Source organism: Phyllosticta capitalensis, assembly GCF_038381095.1.
Source record: "Phyllosticta capitalensis strain CBS 128856 chromosome Unknown BKA78scaffold_11, whole genome shotgun sequence".
Lineage (NCBI taxonomy): Eukaryota > Fungi > Ascomycota > Dothideomycetes > Botryosphaeriales > Phyllostictaceae > Phyllosticta > Phyllosticta capitalensis.
The window spans coordinates 1,651,026-1,670,401 of record NW_027117449.1 but is presented as its reverse complement, the minus strand read 5'-3'; the positions used below and the strand labels follow the sequence as shown (position 1 = coordinate 1,670,401).

Genomic DNA, 19,376 nt, shown 5'->3' with positions numbered 1-19,376 from the left:
TTTCTCTGTGCGCTTGGCTCTTCAATCTGAGGACGGTGAGCTGATGACCACGAAAATTTGCAATCGTCAAAGATCGAGCATCGACGCAACAAGATGACTGAGATGCGTGGACAACTATCCTGAAATAGTCACCAAGGATGCGACGCCGTTCGGCGCGACTGTCTCAACGTCAATAATGTTGCAAAAAGTAAACATAGGACCATGGCGACCGGCTACCCACTTGTACTGAACGAGATGCCTCACGACGTCATCTGGTTGCGCGGTTCCTGTCCAATGTCCCTATTCTGAGTGCGCACAAAATATCGGCCTTCCTGGACAACCCAATTTAAGGCCTACAGATACGGTGCGGCTCTTTGAGAGAGTCACAAAGCTTCTTTGGCTAAGCAAACTTCCCGAACCGACCATGTCAGCCTTGTCCAATCAGGCTGCAGTTCTGGAGACCGTTGCTCGGCGAGCTGCCCTACAGCACAACCCTGCTCGATGCTGCAAGTAAACCAAGTCACCCGCGTGCTGCATCACAAGTTGAGTGGCAGCGGAGTCGAGCTAGCCACGCCAGCCATGATGCATGTCGTCACGGTCTAAGTCCCGGAGAAGACCTGACCATTTCCTCGGATTCTCGCATCCCGCCTCCAATCTGTGTGCTACTCGGCCCCAATACACCGCTCCATTGCGTCCTATCACGGCCCGATGTCTTGCACCGGCTTCCGGTAGTGCTGTGGACTAGTACTGGCGCCTGAGACTTTGCTCGGGAGACGCATTCGCTTTCTCGTTTATGCTCCGCATCGCCATGTCCTTCTCGGATCCTGGCCTGTCCAACGTCTTTTGGTGAATCTCATGAAGATTGCTGTCGGTTTGTCTGGTGCGGCTGCCAGCATGCAAGTTTCGGTGGAAACAGTCGCCTAGTAGAGCTTGATGGTATATAAATGCTCACTGTGGTCGACGTTTGTATAGCTAACTCCTTCGAACACCAAACAAACAAGACTCGGATCCTCCTGGCACAAAATCTGCTTCAATACCTCCAAAATGAAGTGTCAATCCATCTTCGAGGCCGCAAGCATCTTCGCGCACTCCTACAACGCCTCCATGGAAGTCTATCGTTCAGGGGCGCCTGTCTCCGTCTTCGCCAATACCCTCGCGCAATACTACAAAGCCGACAGCTTCAACGGCTACTTCATCGGACACTCATCGCCCGGCATCAACACGTCCAGCATCGCCGCGGGCACGGAGAAAAGCGTCAACTTCCTCAACAAGCAGGGCGTCGGCCACGACCTGGTCATGACGCATCTGCGCGTGGAGCCATTCAGCGAGGGCGCCGCTGCCGTTTGGATCGTCTGGAAGATTCGCCCGCACAACGAGCTCGAGGCTTGGGAGTGGGAGACGCTGTACGGCTACCGTCGCGACGTCAACATGACGGAGCAGGTGGCGTTCAAGAACTCGGAGAGCCAGTTGCACGTCTCGGATTGCGACCCCGACGAGGTGCAGACCTTTGAGAATCCTGATGTCCGCCCTGATGGTTGGTGGGAGTACACCATCACGGATAATGAGATTTACTCGTTTGCGCAGAGAGTGCCGAACTACCTGTCGTCGTACTCTTAAGATGGGAAAGGGGTTTCTGATTGCTGACCGGGTTTTCCGCGTTGCATTTTTGGTTTCTTTCGATTTCATGGATAAGCATTACATGGACTCATCTTGTTCGCGCGTTTCTCTTCTCCATTGCATTGCATGTCGACTTGAATCTGTTTGCTCAGCACATAAGTGTAAATATTTGAGCTCAAGGCAGAAGTAATATGGGGAAGCACAAAATACACATTGTTATTTAAACCTTCGTCCAACGGTGATAATAAGACAATTTCTAAGACAATTTCTCTCGAGAATTTACCAATCAAACAGAGCTGTAGTGAAAGTCTTCCACAAATGAAAACCACCCTCTTCTCTTCGAATTGGTACTGAGGGACATAGTCCGCAAGTCATAGGACTCTATAACCACACAACCAGCCCTAGCACAGAGGGCCGACTGTGCCAGGGCCCAATTCCACGCTGAAGTAGCCACAATCAGCCTCTGCGATGGTTTACATAGAAATCGCGGTTCGCAGGTGCATTCCTGATCATTCGCTGCACCGCAGTTCCATCTTGACAGTTTGGATCTTCGCAAGCCAACCACGTTGTGCTGAACTGCGTTCTGTTGTCGCCTTGTTGCACATGACGGAAAACATTACACATGCGCCGAACTGCCTCGCGGAAGCCTTCGTGTCGAATGTACTGTTGCAACGATTGTCCTTCGTCATATTGACGCGGGGAAAAGACTGGTTCCCACTCAAAAAGGATGTTATGTACGCGCTCCAACCGGAATTGTGTCAGGTGTGGAGTGATCGACGGATCGGCTGCGCTGTTGATGATAGTTTGGCAAGTACCAGGGTCGATGGTGCAGTTGCGGATGTCGATAAAGGTCTTGTTGCAAGGAGTCTCCACAAGACGAATGAGCTGTTCCTCAAAGTTTTCGAGTTGACATCTTTTGATGACGAGTTTTTCACATCGAATTAAGAAACGATCGAACCATCTTTCTTCCTCCTCTTCAAAGTCTCGGGGATTAAAGTCGTCGAAAGTGAATCCGTAGAGCTCTACCGCTTTGGGTCTTGTGCAAAAGTTTGCCCTCGCGTCCTCGAGGTTGACCGCCAGTGGCCACTGTGTATCAGCATTGACCTTAGTCAAATGGAGCATCGTTGATGTATCGTGACCACCAACGATCCGGACCTTTGAAGTAGACTCGGCGGTCCCTTCATAGAAGATGATGATATCCCAGGCAGGTGAAGCAAGATGCAGGGTGACCTTGCGGCGCCATACAATCTGTCGGAGGAATTCGAAGGCTCTATTGTATTGGAAATAGTTGTCTCGATCTAGTATATCCTCCGTAGTCAAGTTTGTTAAGCGTATGATAATGACTTCGAGATTTTTGAAGGCATCCAAGACATCACGCCATTTCCCCATGTAGGGCACAAATAGGTCGTCGTAAATGTCGTCGTCAAACCATCCTTCTTCGTCTCGCGATTGCTGTACAAATCCCATGAGGGTGTCGTAAATATTGTCCTCGTGAATCTGCAGTCCAGTAATTCTGTCCCTGAAATCGGACCATTCATCATCAAGGAGCTCTCCCAGAACATCTGAAGTAGCATTTCTGATGGTTTTTACTGGCCCGATTCGCACATTGAGCGAATGTCCTGTAAGCCTGTGCCTTGTCTCTCTGTCGATTCGTCTTAGCGATCCAAAGTCTTCCGCCGGGAGTTCGGACGCCACAATTTGGAATAGCTCGGTCGGCAGCCCTTGCAAATTCGGCGGATTGTTTGCCATAGCTCGGGATGAGACGAGTTGTCCGGAACGGCGTATCCTGCGGGAATTGAAACACAGAATTTCTGGTCGAAGGAGACATGCCTTGTCGTTGGCGCGTCGACCATTATATGTGATCGCGGTCTGATTCGAAACAAAGAACACCACCACAAAGTGAGCTTTCTTCGAGGCCTACCAATCCTCGACGCTTGCGGATACCAGCGAGTCCAAACAAAGGGCTTTTTCTCCTGAACTTCCGACGAATTGTGCAAATCGCAAAGTCGGAACTGCACCGAGATGATGTGTTGAAAGAGCATTGCAGCAGGCAGTCCGGAAACGGTGGCTTTGTTCAAAATGACTGGGAGGAATTAATCCAGAGCTGCAAAAATCAAATCAAATTTCTACCGATCCTCTCCTTGAACCTTTGTCCATAGTCTTCCGACGCCATGAATGCCCGCCTATTGTAGGGCACGTACCTGAAACCCGCTCGTCCAAAGGAAAGATTGCCAACGCCCACGACTCCATTATGCCGACGTCTCAGCAGTCTCCAATCTGTTCGCGACACTTCCCTTGCGCCACGCTTCTCTTGGATCTTTCGCCTTGACCGCACAGCTCTTCTCGCCCAGCTTGCCCCAAGCACCGCCGCCGGGCGTCTTGACAATGATGCGATCGCCCGGCTGCATGCTTGCCGTGTTCTTCGCGCCCAGGTTGATGTGTCTCCACTTGCTCTCATCGCCCTCGGAGCTCGTCGCTTCTGTCGTCTCCTCGCTGCTTCCTATCCGTCTGACCCAAATGTTTTGACCGCACGCCGCGTCCTCGCCGCCTTCGAGACCGTACGGGTGGTACACGCGGCGCTCCGAGAGAATCGAGACTTGCACGGGGATGCGGAACTCGATGTCGCGGATGACGCCGTCGCCGCCGGGGTGTTGACCACGGCCACCGGAGCCCTCGCGCAGGCTGAATTCGCGCAGGATGACTGGGTAGCGCCGCTCAAACACTTCGGCGTCCGTGATGCGCGTGTTCGTCATGTGTGTGTGCACACCAGACGTGCCGTCCCAAGTTGGTCCAGCACCGGAACCACCAGCAATCGTTTCGTAGTAGCCCTAGTACCGTTAGTTTGAGTAATGCAGTAGAACTTTGGCGACTTACAAAGCCCTTTTGCTCCTGCTGTCCTGCCTGGTTCCCACCGTAGCCGAAAGTAAGGTTGTTGCAGTCGCCCTGGGATGCGGCACAGGCACGGAATGCTTTGAGGACGACATCGGTAACACGTTGAGACTGGCAAGAGTAAGCTACTGCAAAAGGAGGTCCATGGAATGACTTACAGTAAGAACGTTGCCACCGACGACGGCGGCCTTGGCAGAGGGCGACAGGAAAGACTTCTCTGGGATCTTCACGTGGACAGGTTTGAGACATCCTTGGTTCAAGGGAATGTCCTCCTTGATCAAGCAGCGCAAACAGTAGATGATGGCGGAATAGGTAATCGCCGCAGGAGCATTGATGTTTCCTAGAATCGTCAGTCATTGCCATTCTGAAAGCGATTGCGTGACTCACCGTAGACCTCAGGCCCGGTGCCTTCAAAGTCAAAGATTGCTTCTCCCTTTTCTGCATCAATTTGGACCTTGAGCTGGATTGGACTGCCGTCGTCCATGTAATCAATGGCGCTCAAGTCCTGGCCCTCGAATCTCTTGCTGACTTCCTTGAGAAGCTTCCTCACACTCAGCTCTGCATTGTCCTGGATCTTGTGCATGTAGAATTGCACAACCTCCTCACCGTACTCCTCGATGAGGGTTGATATGAGGTTGATGCCCTTCTGATTCGCAGCCACTTGCGCCTTGAGGTCGTTGAGGTTGTCAGCCAGGCATCTCGTTCCACTGCAACCAGGGTACTGTGCTGGCTCCTTGTGAAGCAGCTCGGTGATCCGCTCCTCGTTGAAGTGGCCTTCGGAAACCAGTTTCTCGGTCTTGATGGCTGCGCCTTCCTGGTACAGTTCGCGACTGTGGGGAGGCATCGATCCAGGGAGAATGCCGCCAATATCGGCATGGTGGGCACGTGAGGCGACGTAGAAGAGAATGTTGTCGCCGCTGAATGCAGGGGTAATGACCGTGATGTCGGGAAGATGGGTGCCGCCAAACATGGGGTGATTGGAAACCAGCACGTCACCCTTTTTGAGCTTGCCCTTCCAGATGCCAGCCTGCTTGCGTACGCAAGTGGACATAGAGCCCAAGTGCACCGGAAGATGAGGGGCGTTGGCAACGAGACCACCATCTGCATCAAACAGAGCGCACGAGTAGTCAAGGCGCTCCTTGACGTTGGTGGAAACACTCGTCTTTTGCAAAGCTCTTCCCATCTGTTCAGCAATGGCCATGAATCGGTGAGCAAAGATGCTAAGCATGATTGGGTCGACCTCGTCGGTAGTGAGCTTCTTCTCTGTTTGCTCAGACTCTCCGACGGTAATGATGACGTGAGTCTTGATGACCAGGGCGGAGGCATCAGGGGTGACGACAATTGTCTGAGTGCCATCGGCGATGATTGCTGGACCTTTCAGGCGGTCGCCAATTTCCAAGTCCTCAAGTCTGTAGATTGGCGTTTCTTGCCGACCGCCGTCAAAGTAGACTGACTTGGAGCTGTGTTGCTTCTCGCCGCTCTTGAGGTCTTTTGGAACAATCTCCTTCAGCTGGTCGTCCACAGTCTTTTCGAGTCCTTCGAAAGTCATGCCGATGCCTCTGACACGCACGTCGTCAATGATGATGTCGCGGTCCGGAAGGGTGAAACCAAACTCTTGGTCGTGTTGCTTGACGAATGCTTTTCCATAGGCCCAATCGTCACCGCCGTAGACACTCTCTGCTTCTTCTTTGGTGGGCTTGACGACCATGATTGCTGATTCGGTTCCGCGGTAGCGCATATTCAAGTACTCTTCAAAGTGGATATGATCCTCGGAGAAACCTTGGTCCTTCAGAGTGGCGCTCGACTTGCGCTTGAGGTCGTCCATCTTTGATTGAAGGTATTGCCGAGTCTCCTGATCCTTCTCGGACCACACCTTGCTTTCGGGTTCTTGCCTCTCGTCTACAACATCCGCAAGCGCCATGCCATAAGCAGAGAGAACAGACGAGTAGCGGTGGATGAGGATTTGAGAAATTCCAAGAGCCTGGGCAATAGCGACAGCATGCTGGCCTCCAGCACCACCGAATGTTGCCAAACGGTGCTTCGATGTGTCGTGGCCTCTTGCTTCGGTCAAAGAGCGGATCGGCCTGGTCATGGTCTCGTTGGCAATCTTGATGAATCCGTACGCGACTTCGTCGATGGACATTTCCTTCTCCTTGTTGTCGCCTGCGACCTCGCTGTTGATCTTTTCCGTCAGCTCCTTGAACAGCTTCTCGCTGGCCTCGGTGTCGAGTGGCTCGTCCTCATTCTTGCCAAAGATTTTGGGGAAAAACTCGGGCAAGAGCCTGCCCAAGAATAGGTTTGCGTCGGTAATGGTCAGAGGACCACCTTTTCGATAACAAGCTGGACCAGGGTGTGCACTTGCAGACTCGGGGCCAACGACGAACAGTCCGTTGCGGAAAAACAGTCGAGAGCCACCCCCTGCGGCGACCGTGTTGATGTCGAGTTGAGGAGATTGAATCGTAACACCAGCAGTGGTCGTCTCGAAAACGTGGTCGTAGCGGCCAGCGCCATATCTCGAAACATCGGTGCTAGTGCCTCCCATGTCGAAGCCAATGACGGGAGTCTTGGTGTTGGGGTCGTACGAAGTCAGTGCGTATCCGACGACACCGCCGGCGGGCCCAGAGAGAATCGCGCGGAGACCCGAGAACAAGTCGACATCCACAAGACCACCGTCGCTCTGCATGAACTCGCATCGTGCGCCCTTGTCGCCGCTTTCCTTCTTTACGCTTTCCGAGCCAAGACCTCCCGCGAATCCCTTGGAAAAGCCGTCGATGTACTTCTTGATAGCCGGGGTGAGATATGCGTCGGCGCATGTGGAAGTTGCTCGTGGGACCAGCTTGATCATGGGCATCAACTCGTGGCTCAAGCTGACGTGTTCGAAGCCAATCTCTTTGGCTATTCTGCCAACTAGCGCCTCGTGGTGGGGAAATGTATAACCATGCATCAGACACACGGCGATGCTGCGCAGCCCACTGTCGTACACCTCCTGGAGCTGCTTTCTGATGACCTCGTCGTTGGGCCTCTGTAATATTCTCACGGCTTCTCCAGAAAGACCTCGCACTATTTCCACGTTGGAGTTGGCCTCGTATGGTTGTGATTTCGTTTCGTTCCTCTCGGGGTCCTCGGCATAGTCTTCCAGGGTGACGCGCTCGTCAATCTCGACAACATTCTTGTACAACACGTCGGGCTTGCGGATGGCCAGGTCAAAGATGTTTGGTCGCGACTGGTTTCCAATCTCCAAGCAGTCCCGGAAGCCCTTGGTGACCACCATGGCGATGTCCTCTCCTTTCCTCTCCAATAGTGCGTTTGTTGCTACGGTTGTGCCCATCCGTATACTCTCAATCTTGGAGGTGTCTAGTGGCTCGCCGCGGGGTATCTCTTTGCCGGTAAATTTCGATAGTAATCGCCGAATGCCTTCGAGGGGTGCATCGTCGTAGTTTTCGGGGTCAACGGAGAGCAGCTTGATGACAACGTCGTCTTCCATTCTGCCAGTGCCGGGGTTTCCAACACAGTCGGTGAAGGTTCCGCCGCGCTGCAAACAATCAGCTCTTGAATTTCAAAAATTCTTGGCAGAACTCACGTCAATGGCTATGCGGATTCCGCGCCCATTCGTCTTGTCGGAAGCCATTTCGCCCATGGTTATCTGAGTCGTGTTCGTTGGAGGATTAGAGGTGTAGGAAGGAAAATGAGGAGGGACGAGGAATATAATTCGGTGGTATATGAGACAGTGTCGATTCTCTGTATGTCTATAAACGATATATACAAAGGTACTCTGTTTATCGCTGATCGGGATCGGAAGCCGATGGCTGAGAAAGCAAGAATTACGGGCCGTTTGGATCCGGCATGAAGCGTTTCTATGGGGTAATATGCAAGGAAAGACGAAAATCAAGATCGGCTTCGTCAAGAGAGTTGAGGAAGAGGCACAGCTGCGGCAGAACGGTGCATCTGCCGTCCATTGTAAGGCTTGGTGTTGAGCCCCGCGGACGTCAGTGGACAATTCTGCCACCGCCTTTGCTCTCGATCGGCTGACTTCCCGAGTGGTCCGTGCTCTATCCCTCTCGGCTTGCCGTCGCCGCTCCGCTCAACCTCACTATTCCCCCAACATCAACACCATCGGAATCTTCTTCCACTCCTATCATCGGTCGTCGCCGCACGACATATTGCGGCCCTCACCCAACGTGTCATTTCTAACCATCTCGTGGTCATCCACGCGTCTCTTCGACCCGTCCGCTACCTTCCTTCAAAACGCCGCTAAGTTTTCCAACCAGACGAAACACCATAATCATCATCGGAGACCGATCTACTGCTCTTCTCACAAGACGCCAATTTCTGTTCTGAAAAGGATTTTCCCTTGCTCCGAAAATTCGAAGGCGATTGCAGAGGAAATCAGCTTTTCATGAAATCTGACGGACGCCATTTTGGCTCCAATTAAGCCCAGTCTGTGGCTGCATCAACCAGCATGCAGTCTCTCAGAGATAAGGCTTGCGCATCGTTCACTAAACGCATACAAGACAGCGTCTGGAGCTAACCTATCCTGGAAGAGGAGAAATCGCCAGATCTGTTGAACATTGACCTTCTACGAGACCTTCCTGTTTTCGTCGTTGGCTATCTGGATGGTTCGAGGACACCTCATGATCATAAGCAGTAGCAGTTGCGCCTCAGGGCCGAATATCTCAACCACAGGGATCTACCTATTTTGCGGGCACCTTGCCGGGACCATCTGACTCAGTCACGAAGCGGGGCAACAAACAGCTTGGTCGCATCTTGGGAACCATCTTCACATGTACCTTGCGTAGCACCCCCAAGCGCCCAATTCATATTACATGACAGAATGGTCTCTCGTCATGCGGACTGCCAAGCTACCTCTGTAGCTCAAGGTAGATCGGCTTCCGCACAGACATGCTTATTTCAAGTTCAATCGTTGTTTCTTCTCAAAGGGCACAATCCACAATCAAACCTCACCAAATTTCTCCTTTTCTCTGGGCCCCCTTTTCATTGCCTTGTCGCATTCGCAAGAGCTAGGGATGCATGTGGAGAGGGTGCTGTGGTGGACGTCCGAGGACTGCAACGTTGCGACTCGGTCCCTGTGCCTGCGTGGCTCAACACGTGAAGCCGCCAGTCACAGTCCGCCGAGGATCTTAGAGCGTGCATGTCTCTACGTTTCAAATGCCATGCCGCATAAAGCCTAGCCCGCTCTAGGATCTCCAACTTGTGCCTGACTGTCAGACTCAAGCTTCCCCGCAAATCCCTTTTTGGGGAAGCATTTTCTCGGCATCTTGTTTACCAACCCTTTTTCGGTCTAGCCACGCAACGTGCTTGTTTTCTCCACATCAGTCAAATCGCTAGATCGTCATTGTTGACGGCGCATATGTCACCCCCCGCTCCTGTTCCTTGTTGGTGCCTTAACCCCCTTCCAGCCTTGCCTGATGTGGATACGCAATGTCTTCGATCGCCCTCATGGTCCCTCTGTTGAGGCATGTGGATACACATCAGAGGGGATGTTGCGGGGAATTCGTGTTTGGATGCCCTTGTTCGGCGGCATGTGCCCACCGAGGCAGGCTTTGGGCAGACGCTGGTGGAAATATATGACATTCCAGCATGCAATCACTTTAGACGCCTTGGACGCCCGTTGAGATTTTTCCTCCCTCCTCAGTGGACCAACCCGTTGTGTCCTTCGTTTCGGTCAACATGAAGATTCTCACGATTCTTGGCGGCATACTTGCGGCCACTTCCTCCGTCTACGCTCAGCAAGGATGCGTCAGTTCGGCCCTCTCACTCATCCCTCAGTGCGGACAGTCCTGTCTCTTATCGGCCCAGAAGGCCGCCGGCTGCAACGTTGCTTCGACAGACTTCCGTTGCGGCTGCCAGAAGTCGGCAGAAGTTGAAAAGAACCCGACCATCACTCAGTGTGTCCTTCAAGCCTGCAATCAGGACACCAACCAGGCCCTCAAGGTCTCGTCTGGAGCACGCGAGCTCTGCAAGTGCGTTGCAACCGCAGCGCCAGAGGCCGCTCCCGGTCCGACAACACCTGCAGCACCCCCGGCCGTGCCCCCTCCACCAGAGACTCCTCCTGCTCAATCTCCCAGTACTCCAGCGGCCGCTCCACCGGCTCCCGAGACTCCTCCGGCATCTACACCAGCCGGTAAGACTAGCCCCAGCCCGGTAGTACCGCCCGTCGCTCCACCAGCTCCGCCGCCGCCAAACGCTTGTCCCTCCATCGCCGAAGTCACGGAGACTGCATCCCCTGCCGAGGCTGGGCCACCACCGCAAACCGCGCCGCCGCAAGCACCACCCGTTGCACCACAGTCGTGTCCGAACGAAGTCACCGTTACGAGTCCTTGTCCAACCGAGGTCACTGTTACCAGCCCGTGTCCAACAGAAGTTACTGTGACACTGGGCGCCGCTCCTGGAGGCCCTCCAGGAGGCGCAGGTGGAAGTCCAAGTCCTCAATCATGCCCAGAAACTGCGACGGTCACGAGCCCATGTCCGACAGAAGTGACCGTTACTCTGCAAGGACAAGCCGGAGCGGTTGGAACTGGCGGAGCTGGTGCTGCACCCCCTAATTCTTGTCCTTCTGAAGTTACTACAACTTTGCCCTGCCCTTCTGAAGTCACTGTGACTTCTCCCTGCCCATCTGAAGTTACCGTCACCTCCCCTTGTCCTTCTGAAGTTACAGTCACCTCCCCATGCCCCACTGAAGTTACCGTCACTCTTGCGCAAACACCACAAGCTGGAGCGGGCGGTGCGCCCGGCGGCGCGACGCCCGGCTCAGTAGGTCAAGGTCCACGCATTCCTCCAAATGGCGCTAACTCTAATTCTTCTTTGTCTATAGCCCAGCCTCCCAGTCAATCTACTCTCCTCACGGTCCCCAGCCCCGGAACGGCCCCACCTGGGGAAGCTGCTGGCGGCCCTGGCGTGCCCGCTCCTCCTGGGACTTGTCCTCCTCCACAGTCGATCATGATGACCACGACGGTCACCGTGACGGCTGGCGCCGAAGAGTCGGCCGCCGCTGGGCCTCCGCAGAGGGCCAAGGGCGACGCCGAGGTGCGCGTCTCTTATGGCGGCAAGTCTCGCCAGCGCGAGCAGATTAATTGTGACGACGAGAATGGCATCAAGTGTGAGTATCCAGCCGCTTTCCCATGCACAGCTTCTCTGACTTGTACAGACTTTTTGTGTGGCTTCAAGCAGAAGTTCCACGGGGGCCCGCCTCACCGCCTGTCCCGCTAATTTAAGGAGCGAGAAGAGGTTGAATCGTGCTCTCAGCACTGCACATTGGTGTTGTCGCAAGAGCACCAAGCAATGCCGCTGTTGTTTGCAGCTGCTGCTCTGTTTATATGCCACGTACAGAACCTGCACAAAAAATGTACAGCAAACCTGGTGTTGTTAATTTTGTACATATCACACACTACTGTCTATATCTCTCAAAAGACACTGACGATGTTGACGATGTTTTCACTCGCTTTCCCGTCTGCTTCAAAACCAAAGTCTGCAAAAAGGATGTAGCTGGCGCCCATACGACGTGAAAGACCTACCACCGTGTCAATCACCTGCAGCCATTCACCACAAAATACTCGGCCCCGAGGTCTCTCTGCTCTCTCCTCTCCCCTCCTCTCTCCTCCCGCTGTGACGTCTTTCCCGCGCCCGCTTCTCCGCACCCGCAGCCGGGCGCAGGGATCATCGCTCCGCATCTTCACGCGGGCGGCAGGAACCGCGGCCATGAAGCCTGCTCGTCGTTGCATTTGACGACGCGACATCTGCTCGTCGGATGCGAGACCGGCGTGAGGTGCTTGGGATTGCTCCATCGGCTGGGTTACAACGACCTCGTACCGCCCCACGCAGCCTATGCGCTGCAGTGCCAATGCGTCGTGGGCACTTTTGTTTTGCCCGTGACGTTGCAAATGGTGAGACTGCGGGCGTCGCCCACCTACGAAGTGCGGAGTTGGATTAGTGGGGTGTCCAAATGCCAGAAGAGCATTTCCCCTTTTTTGCAACAGGAGACGACGCATCTTCAATCAGCAACCAGACAGAGACACATCCAGCACTCAATCGGCATCCGCCATCATCAGCAAGTCAGAGGAGACGGCAGCACTGCACTCGCGCACCACCCCGGGCATCACCGAGAATGTAGACTGTACCGACATGTACTGAGCAAACCTCGGTCCCGATGATGAATCGAGTCGACGGACCGACTCGTACATCTAGCTGTCCGTCTGGGTGCGACCCGAAACGGCAAGCGAGACGAGAGCGCGAGCTTTGGAGTTGCCTGGTTGGGTTAGCGAGGTGGAGCTTGGAGCGAGCTTCTGGGTGTGAGTGGGTGGGTGCATTAGAGGTACTTGTGGGGTGCAGTGGATGTGGGATTGGTGAGTGATTAGAGTGCGTGGGTGCTTGGGGCGTGTTTGGTTGAGCTTGAAGTCCGCGTTGGCTGGCTTTACTAGCCGCAAAGCTGTACATCTCGATTTTGGTGCTTACGATGCATGCTGGTGCGATGGTCTTAGGCAGACTGTGTTCTTCGTCCCAACTGATGGGGCGCCGGGGGTCTCTTGATCGAATCCTTTCTTTTTGCAACGTGCTCCATGGACCGGACGCGTCCGTTGCGGATGCTGATAGGGCACTTGGAGAGACGGTAAGTGGAGACGTGGTCACGGTAGGACAGGAGAGACTGCTGGGTGATTACAACGAGCCTAATGCAAGCGGCAAAACAGAAGAGAAGCCTGCGATGGCTGGATAGCGCGATTCTCTTCATTGGACCCAGACTCCACCTGCAGGAAGCGAGGCCTCGTGATGAAAATTGATGCACCAGATGAAGACCAGTAATCAGACTTGAAAACAGAGTGTGGAAATCGAGTCTTCGACCTCGAGCGATCTCTTTCGGTGCATCATGTCGTATTCTTAGCTGCTCTGAACAGGGGGCGTGGGCAGGCTACAAGGTAATGAGCAGAAAATGTTGCTGCGATCCAGAACACATTCAGCAGTAATTAACAGGATCAAGAGAAGATAGGGCTTCCGTGACAGACTCCCAGCTTCAAATGCGACGTCTCAGTCGTCTCCTCATATCGCTTAATCATCTTGCTGAGCGATCCCTTCATGCCCAGCTGCTGCGTGATTGCCGGCAATCTCGACCCGTTGTCGTAACGGCCGTTGCCGTCCCAGTCGAATCGCACGGTCTGCGCGCCTAGACAAGTGTTCTCAAAAATCACCTTCTCCAGCTGGCTGTACTTGCGCATCGCCTTGAAGACGCGCACCCACGGCACCGACGGGGTGAAGCACGTGCTCATGCCGAAGCTGCGAAGCGTCTTTTTCAGATGGCTGTTGGGATCCGTGAAGAAGCGATGCTCCTCCTCTTGACCTTCCTCGCCAGCGTAGCATGAGTATACTTCGCTTTGCGTCATGACGAGGATTTCGATCTGGCCTTTGGCATCGGACAGGCGGCGAAGATCTGACAAGGAAAATGCGCAGCGGTGGAGCGAGAGCGTTCGCAAAGCGTGGCTACCGAGAATCGGAATTGTGTCTGGGAGGCAGGGAGTGAAGTAGGTTGGGTCTTCGCGCGTGTTTCTTTCCCATGTGCCCGTCACGGGATATGGGAGCTCATTGGAGTACCCCTCGAACCAGAGCTCATGGGTCCCTCGAACTGATCCGTTACGATTCACAGTCCAGGGAAAGCACAGCGCGCCTTGTTCGTAACTCATGCGGAAGTTCAACGTCCTGTCGATGTTGCCGAGGGCTTCCGCCACCCACTTGAAGTCCTCGGGCTTCGGGTTGCGCAGAGAGCCGGCTTGCGCCAGCTCCAAGTGTTTTCCATGGAGAAAGTCCACCAGCGCGAGGTTCGGCAGTCCGTCATTGATCAGCTCGGCAAACAAATCTTGCGGAGGACCTTTTAAGTCCTCCTCTGGACGATCATGGTAGTATTGTTGGATTGCATCCAGCTGGCTCGTGAGAGAGTTGAATTCATCCGAGCCGAACTGGACTGTCGTTCCCGGCTTGATGGATAATTTTGGAGCCTTTCGATTGAGATTGTTCATTTCGTCGGTTTTGAAGAATTTCAAGTTCTTGACTGCGGAAGCCAGCGGCGTCTTCATGAAGGTTTGTAGGTTCCAGAGCTCCGCGGACTCGAACGTGCATTCCAGATCCTCGAAGCATTTTCGGAGCTTAGTATTAGAGTTGAGGTATTTGCAAATGGTCTTGCTGGTAGCGCGGAAATTCATCAAGTGGTCATTGTCAAGGTAGTCGGCGACCGAATTCACAATCTTTTCCGAGAGCGATTCAAGCCGGGGGAGGATTCGTGTGGAAGACATGCCGGGCAGAGACTTGAGACGGGGAGGGATGGAATCTTTTCTGGGGCAGCTTTCGTAAGGAAAGGGTGACGGCGTCTTGTAAGGGGGAGATGCAATGCGTGATCCAACGCGTCTGATCTGGAAAATGCTTAGGCTCAGTTCAAGGTTGAGGAAGAGCTTGTGCGATGTTCCGTGTGAACTTACGTCCCGCTTCCGGAGATACGCAGACTAAACGCCCGCTAAGTAGAGGAAATTGGTCGAGAAAGTGCTTCGAAGGTGTCGAAGAACCAGCTACAGTCTTTGGGCTCTGCGGCGACAGTTCCTGGGGTTTAGAGAAGGCGAGAGACGACTGAATGTGAGATGGAGCGTCGACGTTTGGCAGTGAGTTGCCTGGGAGGACGGCTGGCACAACTGGGACCCCCTGGTATGTATCACGTCTCGACGCGTCTGTCCATTTTCGCGCGTCGCGTCTCATGCAAAGACGCGTTCCGAGAAGGCAAGCAATGGATCGACGTCATGAGTCATGCCACACTCACCAATCCGTCCTGTCTGAGCTGTGAGACATCGTCAAGGACAAGGTGCATCGACAAATTGTTGCAATGAGGCTGACGAAATGACCACTTGAATTCGTGAGACCACAATGCTAGAAGTGACCACAGGGTCGATGAAGCGCGATGCAGCAAACTAAAAACAGGTCTTGAAGCACCGTTGTTGCACCGTTGTTGTGCCACCGACGATCCAACGGCCGCAGGGGTGAGGACCAGGGCACAGGGGGTTGCAAAAGAAATGGCAATTCCAAGGCGGTGCGGACGTTCGAATTCTCCCTGCAGCCATTTCTTGGATTTAGTATTTGGTGAGGAAGTTGAGATCAATATATACAGGGAGTGATCAAACACCTTACTACCTCAAGACTTAGATGCTTGAACGCGTGAAAATATGGCTACAAGGAGCACTCAAGCCCCCTGTGTACCGCCTTGGAGTTGCCCTTTCTATCTATCACAAAGGAATCCGACTCTTCCGCAGTGGGCGAGGAAAGAAATTACTTATCCAAGAATCTCTGTTGCCAAGTCAGTACACGTAGAGACGTGGAGTCTTCAAGTGCTTGATACCTCCAACATAGCGAGAGATTTTCTTTTGCTGGATAGTCACAAGGAGCATTCAGGCGCTTGCGTCTGGGTGTGCGATGACATGAAGCTGAGCCTAGGTTGAATTCGTTTTGTCACCTACTGTTCTTCGATTCAAATCATTCTGTAAGCCGTGAGGGAAAGCGCAACGCGCGCGTCCTTTCCTTCGACTTCCGCTCCTTTCTTGCAAACTCATACCGATTCTTGTCGGGCAAACAACCATGTCTGACTTCTGAAAATCTGCTCAGCACCCGCGCCCTCCTCTGCTGCGTCGGACCATCTCCCTTCCTTTTCTTCAGACCACCTCGCAGAGGCATGCTCCTGAGAACGATGACTCCCCAGATTGCCGGTACACTCCTTCATTCGCTGCTACTGTCGTCACTGTCGCTGTCGGTTTCGTCGAGGGGAGGAGGGCTCATTATCATTCTTGCATAGAGTGCTTCTCGCTCGGCCACTTTTGCGGCAAGTGGTTCCTGTGGGGCGTGAATGCAGTCGATGGCCTTGGTCAAAGCCATCTCCATTCCCAGGTCATCGATCACTCCTTGCAACCGCGCTCCATAGTCTTGACGGCCGTCATTCTCCCAGTCAAATGTCAAGTCGCCGCCAATTTCGTAGCCGTGTTGCACACGGTTTCGCTCAAATTGGAAACTCCTCAGTTGACCATGATCCCTGAGACCAGCAAAATATCCGACAACGTCCGAATGCTCTTGTGCTTCTAGACTGCAGTTGAGAATACTCAAGCTTCGAACAGACTGCGTGAAGTTTGCAGGGATGTCGCCACCGGAGAACAGATGGCTTCTTAACTGGTGTACTATTTTGCTTTCTGAAATTTTGACGCTGACTGGTTCAAGATCTCCGAGATAGTATGACTCCACAATTGTGCGGTGTAGCTCGAGTGATCCAAAGTAGCTTTGAAGCTTGTCTTGAAGGCGCGACAAGTGGTGAAGGCATATGGAATGCGTTAGCCACCCATACAAGGAGCAGTCGTCATCAGTACTATTGATCACTTCGATAGGAAAAGACGTCCGGACAAAGGCCCCCGTGGTTGTTTCCTTGATCCCGGTCCAAGAAAAGCCCCAGTAGACATTTTTCCGCTCGTAGACCCGAACTTCCACAGGTTTTCTGATCTTTTTTACGACGGCTGACCAAAATGACATATCGCCACGGGACAGGTAAGATTCGAGCACATCATTGTCCGACTCTGCCCAGTAAGCTTCCTCAGGCATCCAGCCTATGGATCTTAAGTTGCGAAAACCTCCAGCCGACATCCACATTCCACAAAAAAGCTTGACGGCGGTGCCCTCCACGTAGCCAGTGAGGGTCCAGGGAAATAGGGATGATTCTCGGGTCGATTCCATGAAAGCTCCATCGGGTCGGATCCAGATCAGCGACTGCACGGAATTGGCGAGTGGTTGTCTCATGAGCCAGAAAATTTCTTCCATCTTAGGCAGGTTGAGCGGGCACCAAAGCTCTTTGAACAGGCGCTTGATATTGAAGCTCAGGTGGTCGTTCATGGTTCTGCTTGTTGAGCGAAGCTTCACCAGACTCGATGGATCCATCTGGTCGCCTATGAGGCTCACAATCTCGGTCGGCAGCCCTTCGAGTAGCGTCATCGTGCGATGCGGGTGAGGAGATTGCGGGGAATCCGCGCCAGCTGCAGTCGATTGCTCCTCGTGGAGCGCGTCGGGCACGCGCGACTCGGCCAAGTCAGATTCCGTAGGTGGTGTCACGGAGTCGTCAGTGGCGCATGAAGCTCAACTTGGCGACAGGACTTGAACGATGATCTTAGAAGGGAGAGTTGGCGGCGAGAGCAGAGGGCTAGATGATTGTCGGCGAGGCCGAAGTAGGTCAGGTGTACTGTCCGTCGAGGAGAGGGATTGAGGTTTGAGAGCGCGCGAAATCAATTGAGGTGAGAAAGGAGCGCGGTTTTGCTCAGGACGGTGGGCGTCGGAGAGAATGAGCGAGACAGGGAGAAGTTTGTCGGGTGAATTTGGGAGGAAGCGCTTGCGGCGAGGCGGCGATGTTTGGTAAGACCGTCAGGTGTTTTGACTGTCGAGGTGAGAAGAGGAAGTTGCAAAGCACACAAAGTTTTGCTCAGGACGGCGCTGTTGGAGAAAGACCTTCAATGGCAGCAACGACACAGAAGCTGACGCAGATGGCCCCTCGTGAGCAAGAGAAATGACGCGATGAGAAAGCTGTTGGCGAAGTTGAGCGTCGCGTTCGCGGTGGCTTCCTACCATCCACAAAGACGACCGGGCACGTGATGCTAACCATTTCAGGACTAGCGTGGGCGCGCAATTGACTTCGTCTCCCAGTGCGCGGCTTGGGAGCAACAGGTCGTGGCACATACAACTTCGACTGCGCCCTGTGCCTTCACGCTGGGGTTTCTGAATGCTCCCCAGACATACAAACAGGGCCTATTGTCTTTTTACGTCTTAGCCTGTACGTGCAGGATGCTTGAGTTCTCCCTATATGAAGACGGGAGTGGCCGAGCAGTCATTCGACTAGATCACCGAACGCGTTACTCAGCGCATCGACGTGCGGGAGCCACATTATATAGACGGTGGGCGAGGAAATGCCAACTCCAAGGTGAGGTATATGTGCCTGAATGCTCTCGGTGGGTATACTTCAATGTGCTTAAATATAGAAGGCCTGGATTGCAGGGCATTTGAATGCTCCGTGTACATGGAGTTCTCGGCCTGGTGATTCGAATGCTCGCCATGCCTCACGCACTCTGTCGCCAGATCTTGAAGTCAACATATCTTTCGTCTCCCTCTGTGGCGCAGCACCAATCCAGTCGAAAATGTACTGGAGCCTTGATTCGGGCAAACGACCGAACGCGGGTCCAGACGTTCGACGTTAGACTTCGCGGCCAAAGTTTCCACAGGCGGTCGTTATCCTCGTAGAGAGCTCCGGCGCCTGAACTGTAGATGTTCGACGTGGAGATGGTTTCCGGTATTCCTGATTCGAATACTCGTGCCTTCGACTCGCTCGACTACCGCGTCGTGCTCTTGTTTCCGGTAGTTGACCATTTGAACAGACGTTTGACGGTGGACCGCAGTGCCCGATTCCCCCTCTTGATGTAATCAGAGTCGGCTACGCAACCAGATACAGAAACAGGACGGAGAGGAAAGATACTAATGGATGACAGCCGATGATGAAAGACGATACCTTCGGTCTTCGAGCGGAACAGCGAACGCAATGAAGGGGCGTAGAGACACAAATCCAGGAAAGCAATTACTATTACGGATAACCAACAAGGCCATATGGAAGCTGCGAATCGTTCGGACAAGACAGCGAAAGGAAAGCTAAGAAAAACATTGTTGATCGGAGCTTCGACCGAACGAGCGAAGCAGGGAGAGTGAGACTGTTCTGTGAAGATGGAACAAAAACGGGAGAGCAGTCGAGCAGATAGGCCAGCTACTCGTTATTTGCTAATTGGAACTTTGACAAACTTAGGAGCGGAGCAAGAAGGGCGCGGATGTTCTAATGATAC

General features: G+C 53.5%; 6 protein-coding genes across 6 annotated transcripts; 2 read left to right on the top strand and 4 right to left on the bottom strand.

Annotated features, from left to right (window-relative positions):
- The first annotated feature begins 1,035 nt into the window (after positions 1-1,035).
- On the top strand, positions 1,036-1,792 carry BKA78DRAFT_273739 (uncharacterized protein). The gene is made up of 2 exons (XM_066885545.1): positions 1,036-1,401; positions 1,483-1,792. Exons 1-2 carry the CDS (start codon positions 1,084-1,086, stop codon positions 1,594-1,596), a joined length of 432 nt encoding a protein of 143 aa, XP_066740076.1. The 5' UTR covers positions 1,036-1,083; the 3' UTR covers positions 1,597-1,792.
- Positions 1,793-1,942: 150 nt separating this feature from the next.
- Positions 1,943-3,345, bottom strand: BKA78DRAFT_347228 (uncharacterized protein; the record flags this gene model as incomplete). Its single annotated transcript, XM_066890557.1, has 1 exon — positions 1,943-3,345. One exon carries the CDS (start codon positions 3,343-3,345, stop codon positions 2,053-2,055), a length of 1,293 nt encoding a protein of 430 aa, XP_066740075.1. The 3' UTR covers positions 1,943-2,052.
- Positions 3,346-3,642: 297 nt separating this feature from the next.
- Positions 3,643-8,435, bottom strand: BKA78DRAFT_289068 (Hydantoinase B/oxoprolinase-domain-containing protein). Its single transcript, XM_066885759.1, has 5 exons — positions 8,066-8,435; positions 4,873-8,017; positions 4,644-4,825; positions 4,471-4,596; positions 3,643-4,424 (listed from the first exon to the last, which is right to left on the bottom strand). The coding sequence occupies exons 1-5, from the start codon at positions 8,120-8,122 to the stop codon at positions 3,846-3,848; spliced, it is 4,089 nt and encodes a 1,362-aa protein (XP_066740074.1). The 5' UTR covers positions 8,123-8,435; the 3' UTR covers positions 3,643-3,845.
- A 1,738-nt stretch (positions 8,436-10,173) lies between these two features.
- BKA78DRAFT_356801 (uncharacterized protein) lies at positions 10,174-11,712 on the top strand (the record flags this gene model as incomplete). Its single annotated transcript, XM_066892116.1, has 3 exons — positions 10,174-11,256; positions 11,323-11,602; positions 11,651-11,712. 3 exons carry the CDS (start codon positions 10,174-10,176, stop codon positions 11,710-11,712), a joined length of 1,425 nt encoding a protein of 474 aa, XP_066740073.1.
- Positions 11,713-13,469: 1,757 nt separating this feature from the next.
- Positions 13,470-14,777, bottom strand: BKA78DRAFT_299654 (uncharacterized protein; the record flags this gene model as incomplete). The annotated part of the gene is made up of 1 exon (XM_066887081.1): positions 13,470-14,777. One exon carries the CDS (start codon positions 14,775-14,777, stop codon positions 13,470-13,472), a length of 1,308 nt encoding a protein of 435 aa, XP_066740072.1.
- Positions 14,778-16,038: 1,261 nt separating this feature from the next.
- On the bottom strand, positions 16,039-17,704 carry BKA78DRAFT_46659 (uncharacterized protein). The gene has a single exon (XM_066893235.1). The coding sequence runs from the start codon at positions 17,491-17,493 to the stop codon at positions 16,240-16,242; it is 1,254 nt and encodes a 417-aa protein (XP_066740071.1). The 5' UTR covers positions 17,494-17,704; the 3' UTR covers positions 16,039-16,239.
- Between the last annotated feature and the right edge of the window lie 1,672 nt (positions 17,705-19,376).

Coding starts and splice junctions, on each gene's coding strand:
- BKA78DRAFT_46659 (XM_066893235.1), bottom strand. CDS start 17,493: ATGACGCTACTCGAAGGGCTGCCGACCGAGATTGTGAGCCTCATAGGC.
- BKA78DRAFT_289068 (XM_066885759.1), bottom strand. CDS start 8,122: ATGGGCGAAATGGCTTCCGACAAGACGAATGGGCGCGGAATCCGCATA. Junction 4,826..4,872: donor CACCGGGCCTGAGGTCTACG/GTGAGTCACGCA, acceptor TGACGATTCTAG/GAAACATCAATGCTCCTGCG. Junction 4,597..4,643: donor TCGGTGGCAACGTTCTTACT/GTAAGTCATTCC, acceptor TACTCTTGCCAG/TCTCAACGTGTTACCGATGT.
- BKA78DRAFT_273739 (XM_066885545.1), top strand. CDS start 1,084: ATGGAAGTCTATCGTTCAGGGGCGCCTGTCTCCGTCTTCGCCAATACC. Junction 1,402..1,482: donor TGTACGGCTACCGTCGCGAC/GTCAACATGACG, acceptor GACGAGGTGCAG/ACCTTTGAGAATCCTGATGT.